This window comes from Barbus barbus, assembly GCF_936440315.1.
Source record: "Barbus barbus genome assembly, chromosome: 5".
NCBI classification, from domain to species: domain Eukaryota; kingdom Metazoa; phylum Chordata; class Actinopteri; order Cypriniformes; family Cyprinidae; genus Barbus; species Barbus barbus.
The window spans coordinates 41,404,493-41,431,273 of record NC_136733.1 but is presented as its reverse complement, the minus strand read 5'-3'; the positions used below and the strand labels follow the sequence as shown (position 1 = coordinate 41,431,273).

The following is a 26,781-nucleotide window of genomic DNA, read 5'->3' as shown; positions in this document are numbered from 1 at the left end:
AACTATTAAACTTACTGAATAATTGTTCTCTTGATGATAACTAGCTGAAGACACTGAATAAATATCAATAATATAAATGAAGAATGCTGAAATAAATTTTCAACAAAATGAGGTCATGTCACAGCAGTGTAGCAATGTAGTACTATTTGAAATATTTGCTGTTAGAACATAATACGCTGCCTTACACATACTATAAATACATATTTCAATCATGACAGCTTTTCATGTTAATGGATATGATAATGTTAATGCATTTGGTCTTGTTGGATTAGATCTGCTATACACACTGCTGCAGAGCGAGTATGGAAATGCTACTGCTTACACATACACAGACACACTGCTGTGAGCATGTAAGATGTGCTGCTGCTGCATGAATAAACACATTAATATCATAGTAGCAGATCTAGACAGGTGGAACTGGGGAGGTGGAGGGTTTCGTATTACCAGTTTACAGCAAACACTGAAGAAGACTATTTCAACATGCTCATTGGCTGCAGAATGAACAGATGCCAATGTTGTGTGTAACATATTTGTGAGTGTGTGTGTGTGTGTGTTAACTAGAAAAAAGGTACAAGCTAGTAATTTGCATATTAAAAGTACTTTTGTGAAGAATAGACCGAGATTTAAGGTGTTATTCACTGATAATCTGTGTGAGCTCTCAAATCTCATTCACACATGTGTTCAGTTAAAATAATGAAAAGGCAAATTAGAGCAACTTTAAAGGATTTATGATGCAAGGGAAGATTTGAAGGGAATTTAAATGTGCATGTGAATTCCTTTATCATATAACCTCAGAAAAATTCAGAACCTCAAAACTTGTATGGTGTTTGTTTTGTTCAGTTTGGAGCTTGACAATATAAATCATCATCCACTATCCTGCTATTGAGGACAGGGGCTTGTATATGCTGCTGATCATCTCACATGTCCACTGAAGGTCTGAAACACAAACGTTGACAAAACATTTCACTTCATGCGAATGGCACCACGTCTTTGTTTATCAGATATGAAACAGCTGAATCTACTGTATATACTGTACACTAACAGTTTTCATACGCTGTGTCTCTTCAGACTGTCTGGATGTGTGATCATTGTCCTCTGACATGTTTGATTAGTGATGGAGATAAACGATGCAGAAACACTCTTAAGGGAAAAACTGGCAGCTGTTTTTGCCAGAATTTTACTGTAAAAAATACGGACAAAAAGCAACATTTTAGGTTTTACTTAAATTTACAATTAAATACTGTAATTTCATTAACTGATATAATGTTAATATATGTTACCTATTGAAGTACTGAAATCTGTTTTGTTCCTTTGTAATAAACTGATAACCACCAAAAGCAGGAGGTGATGAGAAAGTCACATGATGAACCAAAGCCCATCACAAGCAGCTTTTAAATATTAAAATATATAGAAGGTGCACAGTGTTATTCACACAAACACTAAACACCATCGTAGTAACACACATGAAACTGAAATAATGCAATTAAACATTAATTTAACAACATTAGGTAACATACAACCCTAATGTACACACCTGATAAGAAAAAACTAAGAATAAACAGTTATTTCAACAACAAAAAAAAACAAACATCAAATTTAAAATGTAATGCAGCGAATTCTGGAAATGTCAATTTACTATTATTCTGTAACGGGGAGAACGAGACGTGAGACGTGCAGATGCATTTGCAAGCTTTATTCCAAGACGTGGTCAAAAACACAGGCAGGGTCAGAACATCAGCAAACCGGTATAACACAGGCAAGACAAAGAGTAATCCTAGGACAAGCATGGGTCTTTGATCGCCGAACAATATCCAGAGGGCTTGAGAAGAGGGGTAGTCCAATAACATGAGCAATGATCCAAACGAGGTACAAACAGAGTCCAAACGATGAGACAAGGGTTAGTCCAAGATACACAGGCAGGAATCAGGAAACAAGGCAACACGAAATGACTAGACTAACTAGAACTGGAAACTAGACTCAGTAAAGCAGCTATCACTAGGTGAGTGATAAACGCAGAACAATACTAGAGACTAAACTAGACATCTGGGGTGGTGATGGTGCAGTGGATAAGACACATGCCTTTGGTGTGAGAGACCCGGGTTCGAATCCACTGTGAGACACCAATGTGTCCCTGAGCAAGACACTTAACCCCTAGTTGCTCCAGAGGCGTGCGACCTCTGACATATATAGCAATTGTAAGTCGATTTGGATAAAAGCGTCAGCTAAATGAATAAATGTAAATTTAGAATGGCTCGGTAAGGCAGCTAACACTAGGAGAGTGCTAAACGCTAGAACAATACTCGGCGATCTGAAAGAGGAAGTCCAAGGCTTATAAAGCGTGTCTGAATGGATTCAGCTGTGTGTGTGCAATCAGTGCAATGGATCATGGGAACTGTAGTCAGGAGTGACATGTAAAAGTCTGTGTGGTCTGAGAGTCAATGTAAAGTCAAGTCAAGTCAAGTCACCTTTATTTATATAGCACTTTTAACAATACAGATTGTGTCAAAGGACTTAACAGTATCAAATTGGAGGATAGAGCATCAGTAATGTATAATAATAAGATTAAACACTCAATTTTCAGTTAAAGGCATTTCATTATTGAATTCAGAGATGTCATTGTCTAGCTCAGTTTAGTTTAAATAGTATCTGTGAAATAAAATGGATGATAATCGCTAGAAATTAAGTGTCACCCAACTGAGCAAGCCAGAGGAGACGCGGCAAGGAACCAAAACTCCCTCTGTGACAGAATGGAGAAAAAAAACCTTGGGTGAAACCAGACTCAGTCGGGGGCCCAGTTCTCCTCTTGCTATGAGATAATTGTTTATTTGTTGTTTACTTATTGTTTTAATTAAAATTTTAAATGTATAAATTTATTATTTCGAGTTTTATATTGTTGCAATTTCTAACAATAATATTATTATGTAGTTAGGTATTTTATTATATTTTTAGTTATTTTCTTTTATTTTTTGTTTTATTGCATTTATGTGAGGTCTTCACTGGGGATATGTCCCCAGGGCTCATCCAGGTGTCCCGGCCTCCGCCGACGAGCAGGGAGACATCATCACCCGGCGCCGATCCACCATCTGATCACGGACTGAGAAACAGAATAAGAAAGAAACAGACAAATATTAGCGTAGATGCCATTCTTCTTACGATGTAACGAGTACATCGTGTGTTATGGGAAGTGTTCCCGGTTCCGGTTGACCTAATTAATGCAGCCTAACAATCCTTTAACGGATTTGAATAATAGAAGCGTATTAGTGTGTTATGTGTAAACCAGGTTAAAGAGATGGGTCTTTAATCTAGATTTAAACTGACAGAGTGTGTCTGCCTCCTGAACAGCGTTAGGTAGATTGTTCCAGAGTTTGGGCGCTAAATAGGAAAAGGATCTGCCGCCCGCAGTCGATTTTGATATTCTAGTTATTATCTAACGGCCAGAGTTTTGAGAACGCAGCAGATGTGGAGGACTATAATGTGATAAGAGCTCACTCAGGTACTGAGGAGCTAAGCCATTCAGGGCTTTATAAGTAGTTAACAAGATTTTAAAATCTATACGATGTTTGATAGGGAGCCAGTGCAGTGTTGACAGAACCGGGCTAATATGATCATAATTCCTGGTTCTAGTAAGAACTCTAGCTGCTGCATTTTGGACCAACTGTAGTTTGTTGATCAAGCGTGCAGAACAACCACCCAATAAACCATTACAATAGTCTAACCTTGAGGTCATAAACGCATGAATTAGTATTTCTGCATTTGACGTTGAGAGCATAGGTCGCAATTTAGATATGTTTTTGAGATGGAAAAACGCAGTTTTACAGATGCTAGAAACATGGCTTTCAAATGAAAGATTGCTATCAAACAGCACACCTAGGTTCCTAACTGATGCTGAAGAATCGACAGAGCAGCCGTCAAGTGTTAGATATTGTTTTAGGTTATTACATGTAGGGGTTTTAGGTCTGATAATTAACACTTCTGTTTTTTCAGAATTTAGCAGTAAGAAATTACTCGTCATCCAGTTTTTTATATCGACTATGCATTCCGTTAGTTTCTCAATTTGCTGTGTTTCACTGGGCCGCAAAGAAATATAGAGCTGAGTATCATCAGCATAACAGTGAAAGCTAACACCATGTCTCCTGATAATATCTCCTAAGGGTAACATGTAAAGCGTGAAAAGTAACGGCCCTAGTACTGAGCCTTGAGGTACTCCGTACTGCACTTGTGATCGATATGATACCTCTTCATTCACTGCTACGAATTGATGGCGGCCAGATAAGTACGATTTGAACCATGCTAAGGCACTTCCACTAATGCCAACAAAGTGTTCTAGTCTATTCAAAAGAATGTTGTGGTCGATAGTGTCGAATACAGCTCTAAGATCCAGTAGCACTAATAAAGAGATACAACCACGATCAGATGATAAGAGCAGGTCATTTGTAACTCTAATGAGAGCAGTTTCAGTACTATGATATGGTCTAAATCCTGACTGGAATTTTTCTCTAAGAAGGAATATAATTGTGAGGATACTACCTTTTCTAGTATCTTTGACAGAAAAGGGAAATTTGAGCTCGGTCTGTAATTAACTAAATCTTTGTGGTCAAATTGTGTTTTTTTAATGAGAGGCTTAATTACAGCCAATTTTGAAGGTTTTGGGGACATATCCTAATGACAATGACGAATTAATAATAGTCAAAAGAGGATCTATGACTTCTGGAAGCAGCTCTTTTAGTAGTTTAGATGGAATAGGGTCTAACATACGTTCTTGGTTTAGATGATTTAACAAGTTTATACAGTTCTTCCTCTCCTATAGTAGAGAATGAGTGGAATTGTTGTTAAAGAGAAGACGGCACCTGGTGGTGAGCAGACGGACTGGATTCGTGACATATTCACTGCAAATTACAAGTTCTTTTACACTTCCAAAAACGGTATACTACTTTAAAATTACATGCAATGGCCAATACAGTTTTTCACCGTGGAACTTACCGTTAACCGTTTAACAGGTTTTTACTGTAGCATTTTTACAGTCTTTTACCGTTAAAGTCACGGTCATTTTTTACAGTGTAGAGGCTACTTCTACTTTTCTACTTTTCTCAATGATAAATGTGCTGATGTAACAGTAGTGTACTTCTCACTGAGTGCTGCACACTGGACACTGTCTTTTGTAAATCTATTATGCAACAACAGATGTTTCAAACAGTAGCACTTTATTATCACATGACCTCACTGCATTGCATGTTTAATTTAGTAAGTGGTGTCCAGTTAATGAGATGTTTATTAATAAATGTTGCTGGTAGCAAGCTGTTTGTTCCCATGAGCTGAACAACAGCTACTTCTTCACTCTGATCAGCCACAGATGTCACAGATTTATTGTTTTTGTCCTGCAATCAAACGGCTTTTACAAATACTGTACACCGTAGCAGTGCTTAGAGTTTGTAAAATCAGTAATCAAAGTAATAAAAGACTTCCTACCACCGTGTTGCATTTTGTTCAGTTCACTTTCATCAAAAATCATGTTTGCTTGCGTATTTTCCCGTCAGCAGGCCGTGGTTGAGACGAATCTCGACGGCTCTAATCAGCGTCTCAGAAACAACAACTGTTTGAAGAACAGCTGCATTTGGCAGCTGCTGAGCGAGCCGATCGCAAGGCAGAAACTATCAGTTTTAGAAGCGTTTTCAGTTAAAAGAACTGCAGATTATTTCATGGAATATTTCTGTCTGGGTCGAGATGCTTCTGTTATTTTTTGTGACAGTCTGAAGCACAGTGCTGCTGGCTAAAAAACTCTGAAACGAACGTTTTCTGCGTGGCGGTCGAAGGTTACAGAAGAGCTGCTGTGAGCATAATGAAGTCTGTCTAAAGAGGACAACATGAACTCCAGTTTGTCCTGTTTACTCTTATTAAATGCTGCTGGTGTTAATGTAAAAAAAAAAACTGCTTTATTTAAAAAGAAATAATAGCTTGATACATGTGTTCTGTTTCTTTGAATTCTTCTGTGAAAATTGCTTGCTGAAAAACTGAAAACTGTTGACTTTACAATTGTGAAAGAGAAGTGTAAATGGTGACACTACAATTGTTCAGTTTCTTAACATTTCATTATTATAATTCAGTTATAATGCACAATGTTTTATTACAGCATTAAGCATAAAGTTCCTTTTAAAACACGCTATTGTTCATTTTTAATTCATGTTTGTTCTTTCTACTTGAACTAATATTATAAATTAACTTTATACAAACACGTAACAATGTATTAGTGTATAAATAAATGAATGTAATGCAAAACTAACCTTAAAACGTGGAATCTTAACCTGTGAATTCATCAAATCAAACACGACAGATTGGGTTACAGTTGTGTCATTTTAAACCTGCAGACACTTGTTTCCTTTGAAAGATGATCAAACATATGTGTGTGTGAGAGAGTGTGTGTGTGTGTGTGTGTGTGTGTGTGTGTACCTACTTTACCACTGACAGAAATCTTACTGCATTTTTACGGTTAAAAAAAAAAATCCTTGTTTACAAATTTGTCCCCAAAATATGGTTGAGTTATAAAAGCTTATAAAAATCTATCTGTATATAAAAACAATAGATGTAATGTCCCAATTTAGATAAGTAAACGTACGTGTGTGTGTGTGTGTGTGTGTGTGTGTGTGTGTGTGTGTGTGTGTGTGTGTGTGTGTGTGTGTGTGCGTGTGTGCGTGTGCTGTGAGCAGACAGTTGATTTTATGTAAATAGACACTTTAATGCTGAAGTGAAAGCTGGAGTTTGTTCTAATACCTTCATGAGAAAGTGAATCGTCTGTCAGAAATGCTTTCACTGCTTCAGAGGAACACGTCTGAAAATCTGTCGTCTTCAATGAACTGGAAGGCTCCTCTGACCTGTGTTTTCAATTTAACCTCCTTTTTGTCCTAAATGTTAATTTATTTTGATGTGTTGATAGTTTAATGTGGGTGCAAAAAAAAAAAACAGAAAAGAAAAAGAAAAAAGCAGATTTGAGTAACTGGAGGGAAACTCTTATTATACGTGGATAGGGTGAGAATATATATTTTTTAAAACTAAAAAAAAAAACATAGGCCTTAAAAACTAAGTGAAATCAATGTTTTAGTGCTTTTGTACAGCAGACTTGTGTTTTGTTTTGTTTTTTTCTGTGATCTGGGACTGAATGCAGACTCATTCTTTAGAAGATTGAGTCCATCTTCCACTGTGAACAATAAAACGTACTTTCACACACACATATTATATATAAATATTTGGGACAAACTAGTACCAGAAGTGAGCTAAATCTGACAAAAAGTTGTATTGTAGTGTTCGTGTGTGGGTTAGTGTCAGGTTCTAACTAGCTGTATAGAAAAACAATAGCAGTCAATGGAATGTCCCCATTTAAAGTGTGTGTGCGTGCGTGTGCGTGTGTGTGTGTGTGTGCGCCAGTCGTCTTGTTTCCAGTAATGAACATGTTTAACAATTTCCTAAAGGAAAAATAATGAAACAAGAGGGAATTTAATTGTTGGCAGTGTCTTTCAGAATTCGTATCACTTCTATTCATGCACACGAGTGTAATTAAAATCCCTTTAACTAATAATCCATAAAATGTCCACATGCGCATATAATCTTTGACTGATAAAAGTAAACAGATCTGTCTTGCCGTCCGCATTTAGCTGAACATGTTCCTCCTGAGATTTTATTAAAGCTGAGCAAAACAATAACACAGAAAGTGAAACATAATTTATTAGCGTTCAGAGTATTTCATTAGATTGGTCTGTGTATGTGTGTGTAATATATTCTATGATATGTCCTCGACATTTACCCGAGGAGAGTGTTATTGTTCTGGCAGATCGTCGGGTTTGATCTATAGAGCAACAGTGACCTCTGGTGCAGAAAACCAGAAGAGCTCATGTGATCAGTTTTGGAATAAAAACGGAGGAAAAACTGAGAAAAGCGCGAGGAGCGAGATTTCCACAATAGAAACATTTGATTTGCCTCTGTTTATGCGTCAGCTGAATCTCCCAGACCTGCTGAGAGTCGATTAAAGGCGTCGTGTCTCATTATTGAAGTGGATCAAAGAACTCAAGGCGTCTTTGAAGTGGTCTGAGCTGCTCTCTTTCTGTTTACCTTGGATTAAACATTCATCTTCCTTTTGGCATTTTTTTTTTTTTTTGCGTTTACAGGAAAAGACAGTCTGGTTTTCACAATCTTTCAGGCTTGAAATGACATTGATTCCATTGCAGATATAACGATAAACACACACTCTTCAACACAAACCAGATCTGATTCGCATTCACACCAAACCAACCTGAACCACTTTACTGTGTGCAGATCCAAATGTTTTCACGTATGCTTTCATGATCAGTCTTGTTGATATTTCTTGCTGTTAACAAGCATGAGTCCAGGTTTACAAAGGAAATAAACTCTGTGCTGCAACATTATTAAACTTTGGGTCTCACTTTATATTACGTGGTCTACTATGTTCTTACAACAGTGCATGTTCTTACACTAAATTAATAATTTAGTACAATGCACTTTTTGTGTGCCTACATGTTTTTATGTTGTACTTGTATTTTAAAAATACAAAAATACATGCATGTAATTATAGCCCTATTCACACGGGATTAGGATCACCTGGTGACCCCTCCAGTCATTTGTAATAATTGCGGAGGTTGTCTGTGATCTTAATCCTGTGCGAATCGGCCATGTCTGTAAAGTAAAAATTCCCCCGCAAATGACCTACCGTATTTCGCAGAACACCGAGGTCCTGTGATAATATTAGTCCCGTGCAAATCGGCATCTCTGTGATTTGGCCAGCGTTTGGAGGGTTGTATATAATTTTTCAAGGTTTTTGTTTCCTGTGCACCTTTTTATCCTTCTTTTGCAAAGAATGGAGCCGCGTTTGAGTGTTTTATAGTATTTTGGGTGCTGTCATATTGCTACACCATACAATTTTCAGAAAGAGACAGCTGAAAAGGTTTAATGTGTTACAAATAAATCAAGCATAAAGCTTGAGATATTATTTTAACCTGGTGAAATGTAAATGACACGGGGCACAAAACTATATTAGTTTCTTTTAGTTTTTTTAAATCCATCTAATTGGACCATAGAATGGGACTCTCAAAGCCTTGACATCCGGGTATCCGGAGATAAGTCCGTAATTTCGAGTAAAATCACAGGCTTCGCTTATCCCGTGCGAATGCACCACACGAAATTCAGATGTGGAGGGATAATTTCAAAATCACACATGGTCCCCAGATAATACTAATCCCGTGCTAATAGGGTTTATGTCTGTAATTAATTTCTGCAATTACATATATAAATATACTGATGACCCATTCTGGTTACACTTTAATTTAAACTGTCGTAGCTACAGTGTGATTATACATTTAAGTACTGAGCAATATTAATTAACTACATGGACTTACTATGGTAAGGTTAGGATTAGGGTTTGGCTTGGGTTACTTGCATGTGATTATGCATAATTTACATATAGAAATATTGATAGGTCCTTCAAGGTATCTTGGAGAGGTGAGGTATCTAAGTCGCAACATCTAGCTACTGGGGTTCCTCAGGGCTCAGTTCTTGGACCGCTTTTCTTCTCTGGCATCATTAGTTTCTGTCATTCAGAAACATGGCTTTTCATATCACTGCTATGCTGATGACATTCAACTCTACCTCTCATTCCACCCTGATGATCCGACAATAGCTGCTCACATCTCAGCTCGTCTAACAGACATTTCTTGCTGGATGAAGGACCATCACCTTCAACTCAATCTTGCCAAGACAGAACTGCTTGTGGTTTCAACAAACCCATCACTTCATCACAATTTCACCTTCCAGTTAGGTACATAAACCATAACTCTTTCAAAAACAGCCAGAAACCTTGGAGTTGTGATTGATGATAAGCTGAATTTCTCAGACCACATTGCTAAAACTACCCAGTCCTTCAGATTTGCTTTATACAATATTAGGAAGATCAGGCCCTTTCTTTGGGAACATGCTTCACAACTCCTTGTTCAAGCTCTTGTTCTGTCCAGGCTGGACTATTGCAGTGCTCTCTTGGCAGGTCTTCCAGCCAGTTCTATCAAACCTCTACAAATAATCCAGAACGCAGCAGCAAGATAAATTTTTAATGAGCCAAAAAGAACGCACGTCTCGCCTCTGTTCATCAATTTGTACTGGCTACTAATAGCTGCTCGCATAAAATTCAAGGCATTAATGTTTGCCTACAAAACCACCACCGGCTCTGCACCCCTTTACCTAAATTCATTACTTCAGACTTATGTGCCTCTAGAAGCTTGAATTTTGTAAGCATTTGTCACTTTATTGTTCATCCCAAAGAGGCACAAAATCACTTTCACAGACTTTTACTTTAACTGTTCCCTTCTATGTAATACATATAACAAGGACACCTTAAAATAAAGTGTTACCCCATCCCTTACACTTTAACCTACCCAAACCACCAAACCTGCCCCTAACCTTACCCATATCCCACCTCAGTAGCAGCAAAAGTGTTTTGCGACACAGTATGAGCACAATAAGTAAATGGTACTTATTTTTTAATGCAAGTATAGTAGTTAAGGCCACTTAATATAAAGTGGGACCAAAATTTATTCAACTCCATTAAAATTCAACACGTAGTTTTGAAATAAAACCATGAAAGTTGTTTAGAACTCATGAACAGTTGACAGTGAGTCTCTCTGTGCACTCAGATCACACACACTACGAGCAGAAGAACCTACAGAAACATAGCAGAGCGTGTGTGTGTGTGTGTGTGTGTGTGTGTGTGTGTTGCCCTCTCACCTAATAAACGAAAACATCATCAAGAACATTGGTGACCTACCGCACAGTCTGAGCCATCTGTGACTGCAGGCCTGTAACACACACACATACACTAACAATGACAGCTCAGAGCTGATGGTGGAAATGTCACAGCTCCTCAACACAAGTCCATCAGTTTGAGTCATTTCTGCACTCTTTTATGCCCCAGCTAATAAAAATATGTTTTAAGAATGTTTTGATAACCCAGCGGGCACCTTGATATCAATTTGACATTATATTATTCAAGACTTGATCAAGATTCTGTAACATCACTTTAAATGCAGTTGGGAAGGCAGTTTCTTCCAGGGGTAATTGGGTGAAAATAGGAGGTTAATCCCACACTGAAACTGGTTTAATGTAGGCCAATATGTTTGATGTTCAATTTACATCAAATCAACATCATGTCAAGTTTTTGATGTCAGTTTGATTTGCATATTTCGCCTGTTTTTCTTTTTTATTTACATAAATTTTTGTTCTCAATTTGATGTCTTTTCAACATCACTTGCCCACTGGGAACGTTCCCTTTAAATTTATAACACATTGTGTTACGTGTACTGATAAGGACACAGAGGTAAGTATTAAACAAGGAGTAGTTTATTGAACAGGGTGAAGACGGGGAACTTCGGGGGAGTAATCCAACACAGAGTTGTCCTAGGAGATAAATACTGGGAGTAACAGGAACTATTTGCCTTACAGGAACTTGCGGAGACGGGGACCAGGAGGACTGGAGGACTGGAAGCACATACCTCAGTGTGGGGGTTGGAGCTGCAGATGGAATGCACAACTGGAGGAAGAGAATTCAGGTAAGTACCACAGGTAAGTCACTTCGATTGTACAAGGTGATAGAACCAATGGTAGATCGGACCATGACTGCTGCTGAGGTGTGTGCTTGTGTGGCGTGGCTGATGAGTGGAACTGATGACGTGCAGGTGTGCTCAATGATTGGCTAGGTGGAACCAGGTGCGTGAGTGCATCGTGACAGACAGATCCGGGACATTATGAATGCTACACTTTATTTTAAGGTGTTATTGTAACAGGGTAATTGAACAGAGTAATATCAATTAACTGCATGCACTTACTATATGATTAGGTTAGGGTTAGGATTAGGGTTACTTGCATGTAATTATGCATAATTTAGTGTTATTATAATAGTATGTAACGTGTAACAAGGACACCTTAAAATAAAATGTTGCCCACATTATTTCTGAACAATCAAAACAAATGTTTTAGAATGTGTTTTTCTTGGTTATGTGAATGTAGAAGAATTATGGGAACATTACGTTTGAATGTTCTCTGAACATTCTTAAACGAGTAGTTACATTTAAATGTTTCAGGAATAAGCTTTCCATGAACAGTGTATAAATCAAAAAAATTGTGCTGATGTTTTGAGAACATTATAAAAGACCAGATAACTTTGAATGGACTTTCCATTAATGTTACTGGAAGAATATTTGTTCATTGTTCCCAGAAGGTTCCTGTTTGGCTGGTGAGTCTCTTTATGCGTTCACATGTTTAGTGACTTGCACTACATTCAGATATTCATTTTCAGGTTCAGTATTCATTAAGAGTTTATGTATTCTTTGCACACTGAACCCAATCTGAGCTACTGTGTGTGTGTGTGTGTGTGTGTGTGTGTGTGTGTGTGTGTGTGTGTTCATGGTCTCAGTGTTTCCAGTAACTGCTCTTATTAAATCAACACTCATGCTTCATGTTGCACTGAGATCACGTTCTGCAAAGAATAACTCTTTAATCATCAAGGTAAATTTGATCGACATATTTTCAATGCTTCTCCTGAGTTAGTTGCTTTTGCGTGACAACTTCTCAGAGCAGTCTGCATTTTATTAGATGGGCCTGTGCATATTTGACTTTAAGTGCACATGAAGATCACACACACTGCATATTTTTTTAGGGGCTATTTGGTGAAGAGGGTTTAAGAGGTGAATGAGTGTCGTCTGTGTGTGGGACACAATTAGCCCAGACCTTCTCTCATGCATTACTGCCATTAGACGGCCGCCCGACTCTTAAAGTGACTCTTTAGCCTCTATTCAATGACCAGTGCATCCACAGCCAGCCTCCTTATTTGGCCCTCAGTTCCCTTCATTATTTGTGTAGTAGCACCAAGGTCCCACGTCATTGAGATTCCAGGGTCGCTCTTAAGTGGGTTCCCTTTTCAGCGACCCTGATCTTCAAATGGGCTCTCATGGGTCTCTCTCATTTCTCGTCTCATCTGTTCTCTCACCACAACAGCAGCTAGAGGAGGTTGTGTGTCTCGATGAACGTCGGTCAGATCAGAATGAGGATTCAGGTCGAGCCGAAGGTTGCATTGGAGTGTTAGACGGACTGTAAAACAAACAAGCAGTAAAAGCTTTTCCACGCTCCTCTCCGTCTAGTGCACTCCATCCACCCTGAACACAGATAGACGTGTTTGCAGCATGCACACAATCTAGTGCACTTAGTTCTAGTTTCTTTTCCAGAGTTAAGCCTAAGGTTCAGATTTAACATGAACGCTTAGTGCTTTCTAAAGATACCCCATGTGCAAACACAGGTGCTAAACACATGCACAAATAAACTTTCCTTTTGTCCAGTGTCTGCTCTGTTTCTCTTCTTAAATTAAGGCAGATTTAATATCTTTGTATTCATTTAAACTACAGATACAGGTATTTCTGTAAGGCTCATGCACTAAGCCACCTTTTTCCTGAAGAGTATTCTGTGTTTTAGATTATGGGAGGCTCTTCCGGTTTGGAAATGTTCTACTCAAAAAGACTGAAACAAATCCTTTCAAATCATAGCTTTATGATACAAATAATCCTAATACATCAGTCTGACTGAATAAGCTGTACATTTTCATTCATGTTCTCTTTTTAGACATCAGGAGAATAACATAACGCTTGGTATTTTGATGTGACGTGGAATATCTATGGAAGAGCTCTTTTCAGTCTGATGCATAACAGTGACAACATATACTGCGCATTTGTGATTTAATTCAAGACAAATCTAAAGAATAATTCACTGAATACAGTGAGAATCTCTGGTTTTTCTTGTTTTATGTTATTTCGCTTCTCCAGTAAAATTGAGTAAAAATCTGCCTGACATTAGCACTGGAAAACAAGACAGAAATACTGAGGAAGATCATCACACTCTTGCAGTGTGAACGAGAGATACAGTAATTTTGTTATTCTAGTGGTTTGGAGCAGAGGTAATCACACCTCAAGGTGCATTAAAAAGTAATGGAGATGGATTGGAAGTTGTATTTTGCTAATATAAGTCACTGTGTTCCTTTTTCTTTTTTCTTGGTCTTAAGAAGGGCTTTGTAACAATCCCATCACCACAGAACTACATTTCCCAGCATGCCTCCTGGTTCTCCTGCACTCAGTCGATCACCTCATCATGAATGACTCTCATATAGACAGACAGTCTCTCTTCACACCTCCGCTGTCTGGTCTCATAGTTCTCTACAGAACTGTTTATCTGACTCCTCACCTCTCTTCAGTCCGTCTGTCTGCTGCCGACCCAGTCCTGCAAAACAAACAACTCTTATTCACCAAGTGTTTCAAGTCTTCTATTCACCGCTGAACTATCATTCTATAAATCTTTCTCTGTGAAACATCACCTGCTCGCTGATCCTCTTGTCACAGGCTTGAATTTTCCTTTATAAAACCTCACATTTCTGCCGTTCTTAAAAAGCATGCTTTATTTTACAGAGCCAGTGTGTACAAATTAAAAGAAAAGCACGAACACACCTTGATACTTCAGTTATACTACAAATGTTTAGTGAGTCGAGAGTTCTTTTGTCTTAAAAACAATTCCACTGAGATTATCATTGTGTGTTTGAGAACAGATCTTAAAGCCATTAAGAGCAGTAATCCTGTATAATCCAATCCAACACTTCAACAGTCAGTCAGTTTGGGCTCTTCACCGCCCAGTGTGTGTGGTTTGATCCTCGGAGCTCGTGTGTTTGCTGTTAACACCACAATCACATCTCAACAGACTCTTATTGCGCTCAACTTTGACTTTGAAAGTGCTTTTCTTAACCTTTGGGGGTGTTATGAGTAAGTAATGATATATAAATTATTGATATTATTATTATGTTGTTGTTCATTTTTACGTCATTGTTATAATTTGCACTGATTAACCCCAGACAAGAAACTGATTAAAAATAAATCGAAAATGCAAGAAATTAAGCAGCCAAAAGTGTTTAACCCTATATTAAAAACACTGTAAAAAATCAAAAGTTTAAGGCAACCAGCTTCAATTCAACTTGTTGTTTTGTAGGAGATTTGAGAGTTGTCTCAACTTTTTGTTGTATAAACAGAAAACAACTTTTGCCTTCAAGTTTTGAGTTCTCAACTTTAGATTTTTTTACAGTGTACATGTTACTTGTGTAAATACACTGTAAAAAAAAAACTTGAGCAAAGTTTAAGGCAACCAGCTTCAGCAGATTTGTGTTTTCTCAACTTGTTGTTTTAAATTTATACAACAAAAAGTTGAGAAAACTCATAAATCTCCTACAAAAATAAGATGAGAACTCAAAAATCTGCTGAAGCTGGTTGCCTTAAACTTTTAAGTTTGCTCAAGTTTTTTTTGTGTAGCCTTCATATAGTCCGTGTTAATTACTTGTGTAATTACACTGTAACAACATCGACATATCATTTTGAATGTTATGACTAAAAACAACTGAATCTGAATCATTTTCCATGCCTTTACTAAAAAGTGCATGGCAGGTTTAGCTCGAACAGAAATGAAGTGTTTTCCGTGTCTCTGTTAGATGTGTGTTTGCTGAGACCTTCACGTCTTTGAGATCTATCTGCTCTTCAATAGCTGTGCTCTAGTTTGGCAGACGGTTCATGAAAGCTGGAATAACAGCAGAGAAACCCAAGTAAAACGAATTGTGTGAATGCGAGTTTCTCCTGAATCTCAAGACTTTACTCATGTTTGGTGTGATATTTACTCCTGATCGTTTCAAAGAGGCTGCAGACGTGACAGAGAACAGAGCAGAGGATCAAACTAATAAAACTGTGCTGGAACGACTGTCTACAAGAAAAACACACACAGGTAAACATTCATATGTCACTCGTTTACTTTAAAAAACTTGTAAAAGATACAAATCCCCGTCAAGTCATATTTCAAATGATGATTGAGTAACAAACGCTAAGTAAGAGTCATAATCTGGAAAACGCACCCTTGGCTGTATTTGAGTAACAATATATTTACTGTATTCATATTTTAAAAAGGCAAAAAAAAAAAGAACTTCATAGGAGTCATGTAGAATAAAACAAATAAAACACAAAATGTACAGTTTTAAGAAATATGAAAACTGCTGAGAAGTGTATTTACAAACCGCAGGGCGAATTCGCTTTCGATTTACTGATTTGATATCTTTAAAAAGCAAACTGCAACTAATGCATTTCAGTTAAAAGTTTTATGTTGAATGACCTCTGTTGCCTATTCACGTTTATTTAGCAAAAAAGGCTTTAGAAATATAATTTGTGCTGCATTATTAAACAAGAAAAGGATTGAAGACATTTGATAAGAGAAAGTAACAGTAATGCAGTGTCATTCATAAAGGTTTTATAATATGTCGCCTCTCTGGAAAGTGTTTGAGATGCATACCAGAGCACAGCTGCAACAGTTCATATAGAAATATGGCATTTCAGCATCATTTAAAATTAGACTTTGATTTCAAGGCTTCCATTGTGATTCTGGAAAAAAAGACCTTGATTAAATTGATTCAAAAGTTTAATAAAAATAATTCTCTGCAAATGCTTTTACACAAGGAACATTTTGAACATGTCAGGCATTCCTTATCAAGTTTATCAATTTGATGTTGGATCATAAAAGTGCCTTTTTAAGAGAACCCATCGGAAACATGATGTTTTATATGTGTCCCTGCAGCACAAAAGCAGTCATGAGTAACACAGGTATATCTGTAGCAATAGCCAACAATACATTGTATGGATCAAAATTATACATTTCTCTTTTATGACAAAAATCATTAGGATATTAAGATCATGTTACATGAAGATATTTAGTAAATTTCATTTTTGATTAGTAATATGCATTGCTAAGAACTTCATTTGAACAACTTTAAAGGAGATTTTCTCAATATTTAGATTTGTTTGCTCCCTCAGATTCCAGATTTTCTAATAGTTGTATCTCAGACAAATATTGTGCCATCACAACAAACCATACATCAATGGAAATATTATTTATTCAGGTTTCAGATGATGCATAAATCTCAATTGAAAAAAAGTGACCCTTATGTCTGGTTTTGTGCTCCGGGGTCACATATGGATGATTAGAGTTCATCATCTCTCTCAGTAGGATTTCTGTGGCATGAGTTGGCAGTGTGCTTCTCAAAGGTCTCCAGCGTCTGCTCCTCCTGTAGGAACCCGGAGGACTCTGTGTCCCGTCTGAGGTCTACAGGAGCTGGAGGATGGCGTTGTACATCTGCGCGAGGACGGTGAAGTGAACAGGGAGGCAGGAGCGGCGGTCTTGAGCGGAAGGACTGCAGGTGAGCCAGGACAGAGCATTATACTGCTCCAGAACAAACCTGAAACACAACCACACACACCTCAATCTCTGAAGACCAGCGCCAACCTCTGTGATGTTAACCTGCAAATATGGGATGATATTAGACGCATGCACAATTATCCATGTACTGCATACATTTTATGCATGTATCTTACTAACCACGAACAAATGTCTTTCAATTTGAGTCTGTGGAATTCAGGATTAAATGATTGTGCAGCGATTTTAACAAATACAGACATGTTTGAGCATAAAAATGTTGTGATTGCATTAATATATCATAAATTGCTCATGCAAAAAGGAATCCGTGCATTTGTGGATCAGATGACACACGTGCATGTATTGACATCTTGTTTGCATTAATCTGGTTCGGTTCATTTGGATTTTGAGACTTCATTTTCGCAGTTTGCAGCATTTCACGACGCCCACACACACAACTACCAATGAACAAAGCCCAGTGCAATTCATTAACGTGTACACGATTTGAAAAATTCGCATCACTACACTGAAACAAATGCTTTTCAGCCAGTGTCTGCAGAGTTAAGAATTACATCAATGTGCAGCATTTTGTACAAATAGAGGCTTATTTTTTAATACAAATGTTATAGTTTGTATTAAACTATCATCATTTGTGCATGCAGCGATTAAAATGTGCATTTGTGGATCAGGCGACGCACGTGCATTCATTCACATCTCTTCTGAGTCGATTCTATTTGATTCATTTAATTTTGAGACTTTCGTTCCGCCCGTTTAGCCTTGCCCAATCCACACACACACAGCTCGCGATCCACACGCAGCTGAGCCGAAGAACATCAGCGAGCACTAGATGGCACTAGCCCCAGTCACCTGTGCTCATTCCATTGTGTACACTTTTATGAATGTTACATTGTGTTTTCCTTGTTTCTTTTTGGTTTGGCTATTCTACTCTGCCTGTAGAAATATAATAAAAATGTTTTATTGAACTTGTTCTAAGTTAACTAGTCTTAGGACACAGAATAGCTCATATTAATTTAGCCAAACAAGAACGTCCTGATGGTACCTTTGTGTTTTTTTTTTCTGTAATTCAGCGGCACGTTGTCAGTTATTCCTTCCTTGTATTATTATTATTATCATTAAAGGGCTATTATAGTTGCTCATTTAAGCCATTAGTAATTGCACGTTTATATTCAATTAATTAAACTATTACATTAAGTTAAACTGTACTATATTAAAACAATGAACCTTTTATAGGCTATTAGTATAAAGCCTGCTGGCTAATGGAATGACAATGAATGTTTAGGGAAAAATAGCTAGAACACATTTTATTTAGGCCTACTTATTACTAAACTGTTTTCTGAGTCAGTATCGTCTACAAAGATGAAGTTGGCAATGCTAATTCGCCATTTGTTTATAAGTAGCCTATAAATATCGTCTAATTACTATTTACACTTATTGCAAATATCTGCTACTTTTACAGCATGTATAAAATGGCTATTTTCACTTAGTGTAAACAGCAAATCTCTAAAAATGCTACTGTTGTTACTTACTGGGGCTAGTGCCATCTAGTGCTCGCTGATGTTCTTCGGCTCAGCTGCGTGTGGATCGCGAGCTGTGTGTGTGTGGATTGGGCAAGGCTAAACGGCGGAACGAAAGTCTCAAAATTAAATGAATCAAATAGAATCGACTCAGAAGAGATGTGAATGAATGCACGTGCGTCGCCTGATCCACAAATGCACATTTTAATCGCTGCATGCACAAATGATGATAGTTTAATACAAACTATAACATTTGTATTAAAAAATAAGTCTCTATTTGTACAAAATGCTGCACATTGATGCAATTCTTAACTCTGCAGACACTGGCTGAAAAGCATTTGTTTCAGTGTAGTGATGCGAATTTTTCAAATCGTGTACACGTTAATGAATTGCACTGGGCTTTGTTCATTGGTAGTTGTGTTTGTGTGCGTCGTGAAATGCTGCAAACTGCGAAAATGAAGTCTCAAAATCCAAATGAACCGAACAAGATTAATGCAAACAAGATGTCAATACATGCACGTGTGTCATCTGATCCACAAATGCACGGATTCCTTTTTGCATGAGCAATTTATGATATATTAATGCAGATCACAACATGTTTATGCTCAAACATGTCTGTATTTGTTCAAATCGCAATCATTCAATCCTGAATTCCACAGACTCAAATTGAAAGACATTTGTTCGTGGTTAGTAAGATACATGCATAAAATGTATGCAGTGCATGGATAATTGTGCGTGCGTCTATTAATCATTTTGAGTCTGATATTCGGACCAAAGTGAACCGATTCTTTCTGTTTGCTGTTCCACTGCTGAGTCACGTTTACAGCAAACAGAAATCATTTGTTCACCTGTGATTTCATTCATGAACGAGAGGATGTTGTACATGTGCATCATACAAAACACAAACGAATCACTCTGAGACGTTCAAAGTGAAGGAATCGTTCACTACTACTAACTAGTGATGGGCGCTTTCGAATCACTGCTTCGTGAAGCTTCGAATCTTTTGTGAATCAATTGTTTCGAAAGTGATTTGTTCATTGAGATCGATCGTCCCCAGCGGTGAACCATTGAACCAGCATCTCTGATCTCTATCTTTAACGAGGCATTTGTGTAATTAAAAGGATGAGAAGTAGTTAATAGTCTCTTCCAGGCATCTATATACAAGCTGTCCGTAACACAAACAAAGCAAGCCCTGCAAATTAATATAAAATATTTTAAAAATCACATATTATACATAGACTTCATATTTAATGATATTTTAAATTTTTTATAACATTATACTTTCAAGAAAACATTTGTAATGGGTTTTTAAAAGCTATTTTATGCATGTTTTAGCCTGAGTTTTTGTTGCATTTACACACTTTTGACCAGTAGGTGTCACTAGCACCTCTAAACAGTGAATCATCGGTTCTATTGATTCGAAGCATGGGAAAGGTTTGTTTCTCCCATCGCTGCTGCTGACCTGAGCACGTCTGAGGTGGTTTTGGAGTCCAGCGGGTGAATCCGTGAAGACGTCTTACCAGACACCAGATCGTCCGTCTGAACGATGGAGATGTGATGATGCAGAGATGCCTGCAAACACAAACACAAACACTCCTGACGCTTCACTCACAGGACGAGACGTGTTTATATGTTCCTGTCACTCGTACAGAAGAGTAGATCACAGCAGTACACTGCAAAAATAAAATCTAAATGTTTTTGTCTTGTTTTCTAGTATAAATAGCTAAACATTTTTGAATCAAGACGCATTCACATGACAAGTAAAATTATCTTAATTTAAAGGCTAAACAAGAATATTTTTCTTGCCCTACTGGCAGATATTTTTGCTCATTTTAATCAAAAACTATCCAAATTTTGATACGTTTTTCAGAAAACAAGAAATCATTTTTTGCAGTGTAGCAACACGAGGTCATGGGTTCGATTCCCAGGAAATGCATTAACTGATTAAGTCTTACATGTCATTACATTAAGTAATGAAACTTAAGTCTCTTTGGATAAAAGCGTCTGTCAAATGCATCGATGTAGATGTAGTTAGAGAAAGCAACAGATGTGTGTCAGAGAAGGCGCTCGTCCTGAAGCTCATTTCACCTGCTATCGGGCTCAGGTTTAGAGTTTCTTATAACTGTAGGCGATGCCTTTTGTCTCAGTGAAGACATCAACAACAACCTGTAACGAAATGGTTTGTGATTTTTCCATCTTGTTTCTCGTCCAATCAGTAGCTGGAAACCACAGAAGATGCATGTGTGATCAATGCAAGATACAGCTGAGAATCAGTTCACATTAGGGATGTCAATATTCGATCATTTCCATGATTGACCATCGTTTAAATTAACGATCAATTAATCGTTAACGTTAATACTGCAGTGGCATACAGTCACCCAAAACACCAGCTTCCTCATCTGAATGAAAGAGTTTCTTAGTCTAAATAAAAGGGTAGTAGCAGGATTGTAAAATGAATAGATGTGATTATGATCATAAAATGAAGAGAGTGGGCCGTAGTTATGTTTAAGATCATTTTTCTGTTTTTTTCTGGTGCTTGTTGTTGTATTTAAAAACACAATCACAATGTTTGCATTTGACATTATCAGCATTTAAAATAAAATGATCCCAAATGTAACTGCGGCTCGTGGGACTGTGCCACACAAAACACACTGCTGCTCACATGAAACATTTTAATGTGAGTATTATGACACAAGAGACGTACAAAGATTTGTTTATAAGAGAAATAAGTCAAGTCACCTTTATTTATATAGTGCTTTTAACAATACAGAAAATAGTGGGTCAATAATGTAAAATGACAAGATTAAACACTCAGTTAAAGGCATCTCATTATTGAATTCATTGATGTCATGGAAATAACTGGTTAGCAGGCAAATGTTACATCGTGACCATGCTTTTACATTTTTACTGTTCGATACATTTAAAGCCATATGTGTTCTGTTTTGCCGGTTGGTCAGGAACTTAATATTTATTGTTTCTTTTCCCAAATCCTCACCGACCTCACCCTCTAATTTCGCAGGTTTATTTTCTTGTCATTCACTTTTAATCACTGTTTTCGCATCTTACTGTGGTAAAAATGCAGGTGGGAAATAATACATTTCATGGCCATGAATTAAGAATTCGTTCCTACGACTTATTAATTGGTTCCCCATTTTACTTAAACAAATAAATGAAACATGGACCACAAATTAATAAGCCGTAGGGACGAATTAACAAGTTGTAGGAAGCACAAAAGCAGTCATATGTAGCATGGGTATATTTGTAGCAATAGCCAACAATACACTGCATCAACAATACAGCAATTTTCTACTGTAAATATATCAAAACTTAATTTTTGATTAGTAATATGCATGGCTAAGAACTTCATTTGGACAACTTTAAAGGTGATTTTCTCAATATTTAGATTTTTTCGCTGCCTTAGTGTTACGGTGCCGACGAGACTAGAGGCGAGCGGATCCATTTGCAAGGCTTTTATTCAGGGACGTGGTCACAAAACAAGCACGGCTCATGCAATGGCAAACAGGAACAACACAGGCAAGACAAAGAGTAATCCTAGGGCAAGCGTGGGTCGACGATCAGCGAACAATATCCAACAGGGCAAGGCAGAGAGATAATCCAGGTACACGAGCAATAGTCCAAGCGAGGTGCAAACTAAATCCGAACGGCAAGGCAAAGGGTTAATCCAGGAAACACGGGCAAGAATCAAAAAACTAAAAAACAGACAAGGCAAGACTATGACAACTATGTGGGCTCCGTAGAGTCGCTATCGCTAGGAGAGTGATATACGCTAGACAATACTCGTCCATCTGACTGAGGAAGTCCATGGCAGGGCTTGACGCTTACATTTTCCCCAAGGAGCACATGTGCTCCTAAATCAAAAAATTTAGGAGCGCAATGCAAATTTTTCAAATGAGGTGTTTTAGCTTAATAAGGGGATACAAAGAGACATTTACAAGCACCATTATTTAATTTATCAGAATACAGAAAGTACACAAGGTTTTTAAATAATTTTACTTCAGACACTATTTAATAGGCTAATTATGTAATTAGTTATAATCCTATTAAACTGTGTCGGTATAAAATTTTCACAATAATCATTGAAGCTTTTGTCACGGTATATGTTTTTGTTCTTAAATCACAATATATAATTTCTAAGTGAAAAAAAGTGTTGTCCTCCTAACAGGCTAAATAACTTTATTAAAGATAATTTACTAAAAGACTTTTATAAAAAAATACATAAAAATATAAAGTAAACAAGTGTTTCAAGATTAGAGTGCAAACGATTGTTCAAATGAACGAAAGAACAATAGGTAAGTAAGTCCCATAACATTAGTTAAAGCAGGTTAACATTAACTAAAAATGTGCAATAGCTAATTGTTGCAGTAGTTAATATTCTTAATGTTGATTAATAAAAAATACAACTATGTTAGTTAATGTTAGCTCCATTGAATTATATTAAGACAACTTTTGATTTTATAATGTATTATTAAAAGTTGAAATTAAGATAGCATTATTAATAAATGCAGTCATTGTTTTTTTCATGTTAACTAATGGAGCTTGTGCTACTGAACAATAATAACGAATCAGTCGTTGATATATAGATAGGCCACTGTTCTCTATTATAGATCAGTGGATGGGCCATGTTTTAGCTTAGAAACAATGTTTGAAAATAAATAGCTCTTTCAGTTTTTAAGTAAGAATTATTTGAGGCTATTGTGAAGACTAAAGCGAATATAAATATCTAAATGACTGAGTGTGAAACATTATTTACACAGTTTTAGGAAAGTAGCGCAGCTGATTTGTTTACTGGGTTACCGGGGTAACGGCAGCGCCCTCTAGTGGCGAATGTGCGTCATTCAGCACGTCTTCACTTTAACTCGCTCCGCTTTTCTTCTCATCTGTGCTCATTTAAATTAAACCGTTGCCTTTTTAAAGTTCTAAAGTAATCCTATAAGGCTGCATCGCAATTTTTCCATAAATAAACAGAATAAATTAATACGTTTGTTATAGGCTACTGTATAAGTTAGGCTGTTTTGTATTCGCACTTGTGCTCCTAAATACATTTTCCAGTTCGCACACATCTATTTTTAGTCGCAAATGCGAGTGAAATGCTCGCACTGTCGAGCCCTGCATGGTTTAAGTAAGGCGTGTGATGGGAATCAGCTGTGTGATCAGTGCAATCAGCTGTGTGTGTGTGTGGTCAGTGCAATGGATGATGGGAATTGTAGTCCAGGGGTGACGTGCAACAGTTAGTGTAGTGCAAGAGTCAATGTGATGAGCGAGTGACCTCTGGTGGAGAGTGAACGGAAGTTCGTAGACCGGATTCATGACACTCAAGATTCCAGATTTTCAAATAGTTGTATCTCAGCAGGGCCGGCGCTAGCCATTTGGGTGCCCTAAGCACAAACGCTTGGCGGTGCCCCCCCCACCACCACCAAAGAAATAACTACCATTCAGAATTTCTTAGGTTCTCTTTACTTCCAAAATAACTGCTGCAAATAAATAATTGGAACAGAACAATGTAAACACAGAAAGTTAAAAGTGCAAAAAAAGTTTAAAGTGCAAATAACAGTATAAGTGTATGAATTTTATGAAGTATGAATTTTAAAGTGCACATTTTAAACTGCAAATAACCATACATAACTGCACAGTAGAATTTACTCAACAGAGGGACTACATCTCTATAAAGAGACCATTCTGCTATTCTATAGAACTATATTAAACATTTTCACTACCATCAGTTGTCAGAGGCCCTACAGAGGCACACACCTACATTTCCTAGCTGCAAAATCAGCTATCAGGTCATCATATGACAGTTTCTGAGCCACGTCCCCATTGATGCTGATGACAGCCAGACCACTTAAACGTTCCTGCCCCATTGATGAACGCAGGTACGTTTTGATGAGTTTGAGCTTTGAAAAAAAAAATTTGTATAATTATTTTGTATATATAATTTTGTATAATTATTTTGTATATATAATTTCTATATACAAAATAATTATACACAGTACACGCACATATATCATGTAGACACAAACTTTTATTTTGGATGCGATTAATCGAGATTAATCTTTTCCCAGCCCTAATAATTTGACAACTCTGTGAATATGAAAATATACAGGTCCTTTTAAAAAAATTAGCATATTGTGATAAAGTTCATTATTTTCTGTAATGTACTGATAAACATTAGACTTTCATATATTTTAGATTCATTACAACACAACTGAAGTAGTTCAAGCCTTTTATTGTTTTAATATTGATGATTTTGGCATACAGCTCATGAAAACCCAAAATTCCTATCTCAAAAAATTAGCATATTTCATCCGACCAATAAAAGAAAAGTGTTTTTAATACAAAAAAAGTCAACCTTCAAATAATTATGTTCAGTTATGCACTCAATACTTGGTCGGGAATCCTTTTGCAGAAATGGCTGCTTCAATGCGGCGTGGCATGGAGGCAATCAGCCTGTGGCACTGCTGAGGTGTTATGGAGGCCCAGGATGCTTCGATAGCGGCCTTAAGCTCATCCAGAGTGTTGGGTCTTGCGTCTCTCAACTTTCTCTTCACAATATCCCACAGATTCTCTATGGGGTTCAGGTCAGGAGAGTTGGCAGGCCAATTGAGCACAGTAATACCATGGTCAGTAAACCATTTACCAGTGGTTTTGGCACTGTGAGCAGGTGCCAGGTCGTGCTGAAAAATGAAATCATCTCCATAAAGCTTTTCAGCAGATGGAAGCATGAAGTGCTCCAAAATCTCCTGATAGCTAGCTGCATTGACCCTGCCCTTGATAAAACACAGTGGACCAACACCAGCAGCTGACATGGCACCCCAGACCATCACTGACTGTGGGTACTTGACACTGGACTTCAGGCATTTTGGCATTTCCCTCTCCCCAGTCTTCCTCCAGACTCTGGCACCTTGATTTCCGAATGACATGCAAAATTTGCTTTCATCCGAAAAAAGTACTTTGGACCACTGAGCAACAGTCCAGTGCTGCTTCTCTGTTCAAAAGTGGCTTGACCTGGGGAATGCGGCACCTGTAGCCCATTTCCTGCACACGCCTGTACACGGTGGCTCTGGATGTTTCTACTCCAGACTCAGTCCACTGCTTCCGCAGGTCCCCCAAGGTCTGGAATCGGTCCTTCTCCACAATCTTCCTCAGGGTCCGGTCACCTCTTCTCGTTGTGCTGCGTTTTCTGCCACACTTTTTCCTTCCCACAGACTTCCCACTGAGGTGCCTTGATACAGCACTCTGGGAACAGCCTATTCGTTCAGAAATTTCTTTCTGTGTCTTACCCTCTTGCTTGAGAGTGTCAATGATGGCCTTCTGGACAGCAGTCAGGTCGGCAGTCTTACCCATGATTGCGGTTTTGAGTAATGAACCAGGCTGGGAGTTTTTAAAAGCCTCAGGAATCTTTTGCAGGTGTTTAGAGTTAATTAGTTGATTCAGATGATTAGGTTAATAGCTCGTTTAGAGAACCTTTTCATGATATGCTAATTTTTTGAGATAGGAATTTTGGGTTTTCATGAGCTGTATGCCAAAATCATCAATATTAAAACAATAAAAGGCTTGAACTACATCAGTTGTGTGTAATGAATCTAAAATATATGAAAGTCTAATGTTTGTCAGTACATTACAGAAAATAATGAACTTTATCACAATATGCTAATTTTTTGAAAAGGACCTGTACAAACACTGAGATTGTGGGTTTTTTTTTTTCTAATTTCAGTTTCACCAACAGATGTCGCCCTTGACCGAACCTCTTGAAAATGACCGCATAGAACAACAACGAAAAAACTTTATCTAAGCGGTCTAATTTGGCAAAATCACATCACGTTCAGTTGCAGGGTTTTTCTAAAGTTCACCTTACCAAGAGGCAGATAGGCATTATATTGAAGCGAAGAAATTACAATAGGGAACGTTCTGCACTAATAGCTATATG

General features: G+C 37.5%; 1 protein-coding gene across 1 annotated transcript in view; it reads right to left on the bottom strand.

Moving 5' to 3' along the window:
* Positions 1 to 15,849: 15,849 nt before the first annotated feature.
* LOC306869533 (mediator of RNA polymerase II transcription subunit 13-like) overlaps positions 15,850 to 26,781 on the bottom strand; it is a gene marked incomplete at its 5' end in the record, with an annotated part of 102,165 nt that continues 91,233 nt past the window's right edge. The window contains 2 exon segments of the mRNA XM_079416286.1: positions 15,850 to 17,344; positions 20,299 to 20,408. Of these exon segments, the coding sequence (XP_079272412.1) occupies positions 17,212 to 17,344; positions 20,299 to 20,408 (243 nt within the window). The 3' untranslated portion in view covers positions 15,850 to 17,211.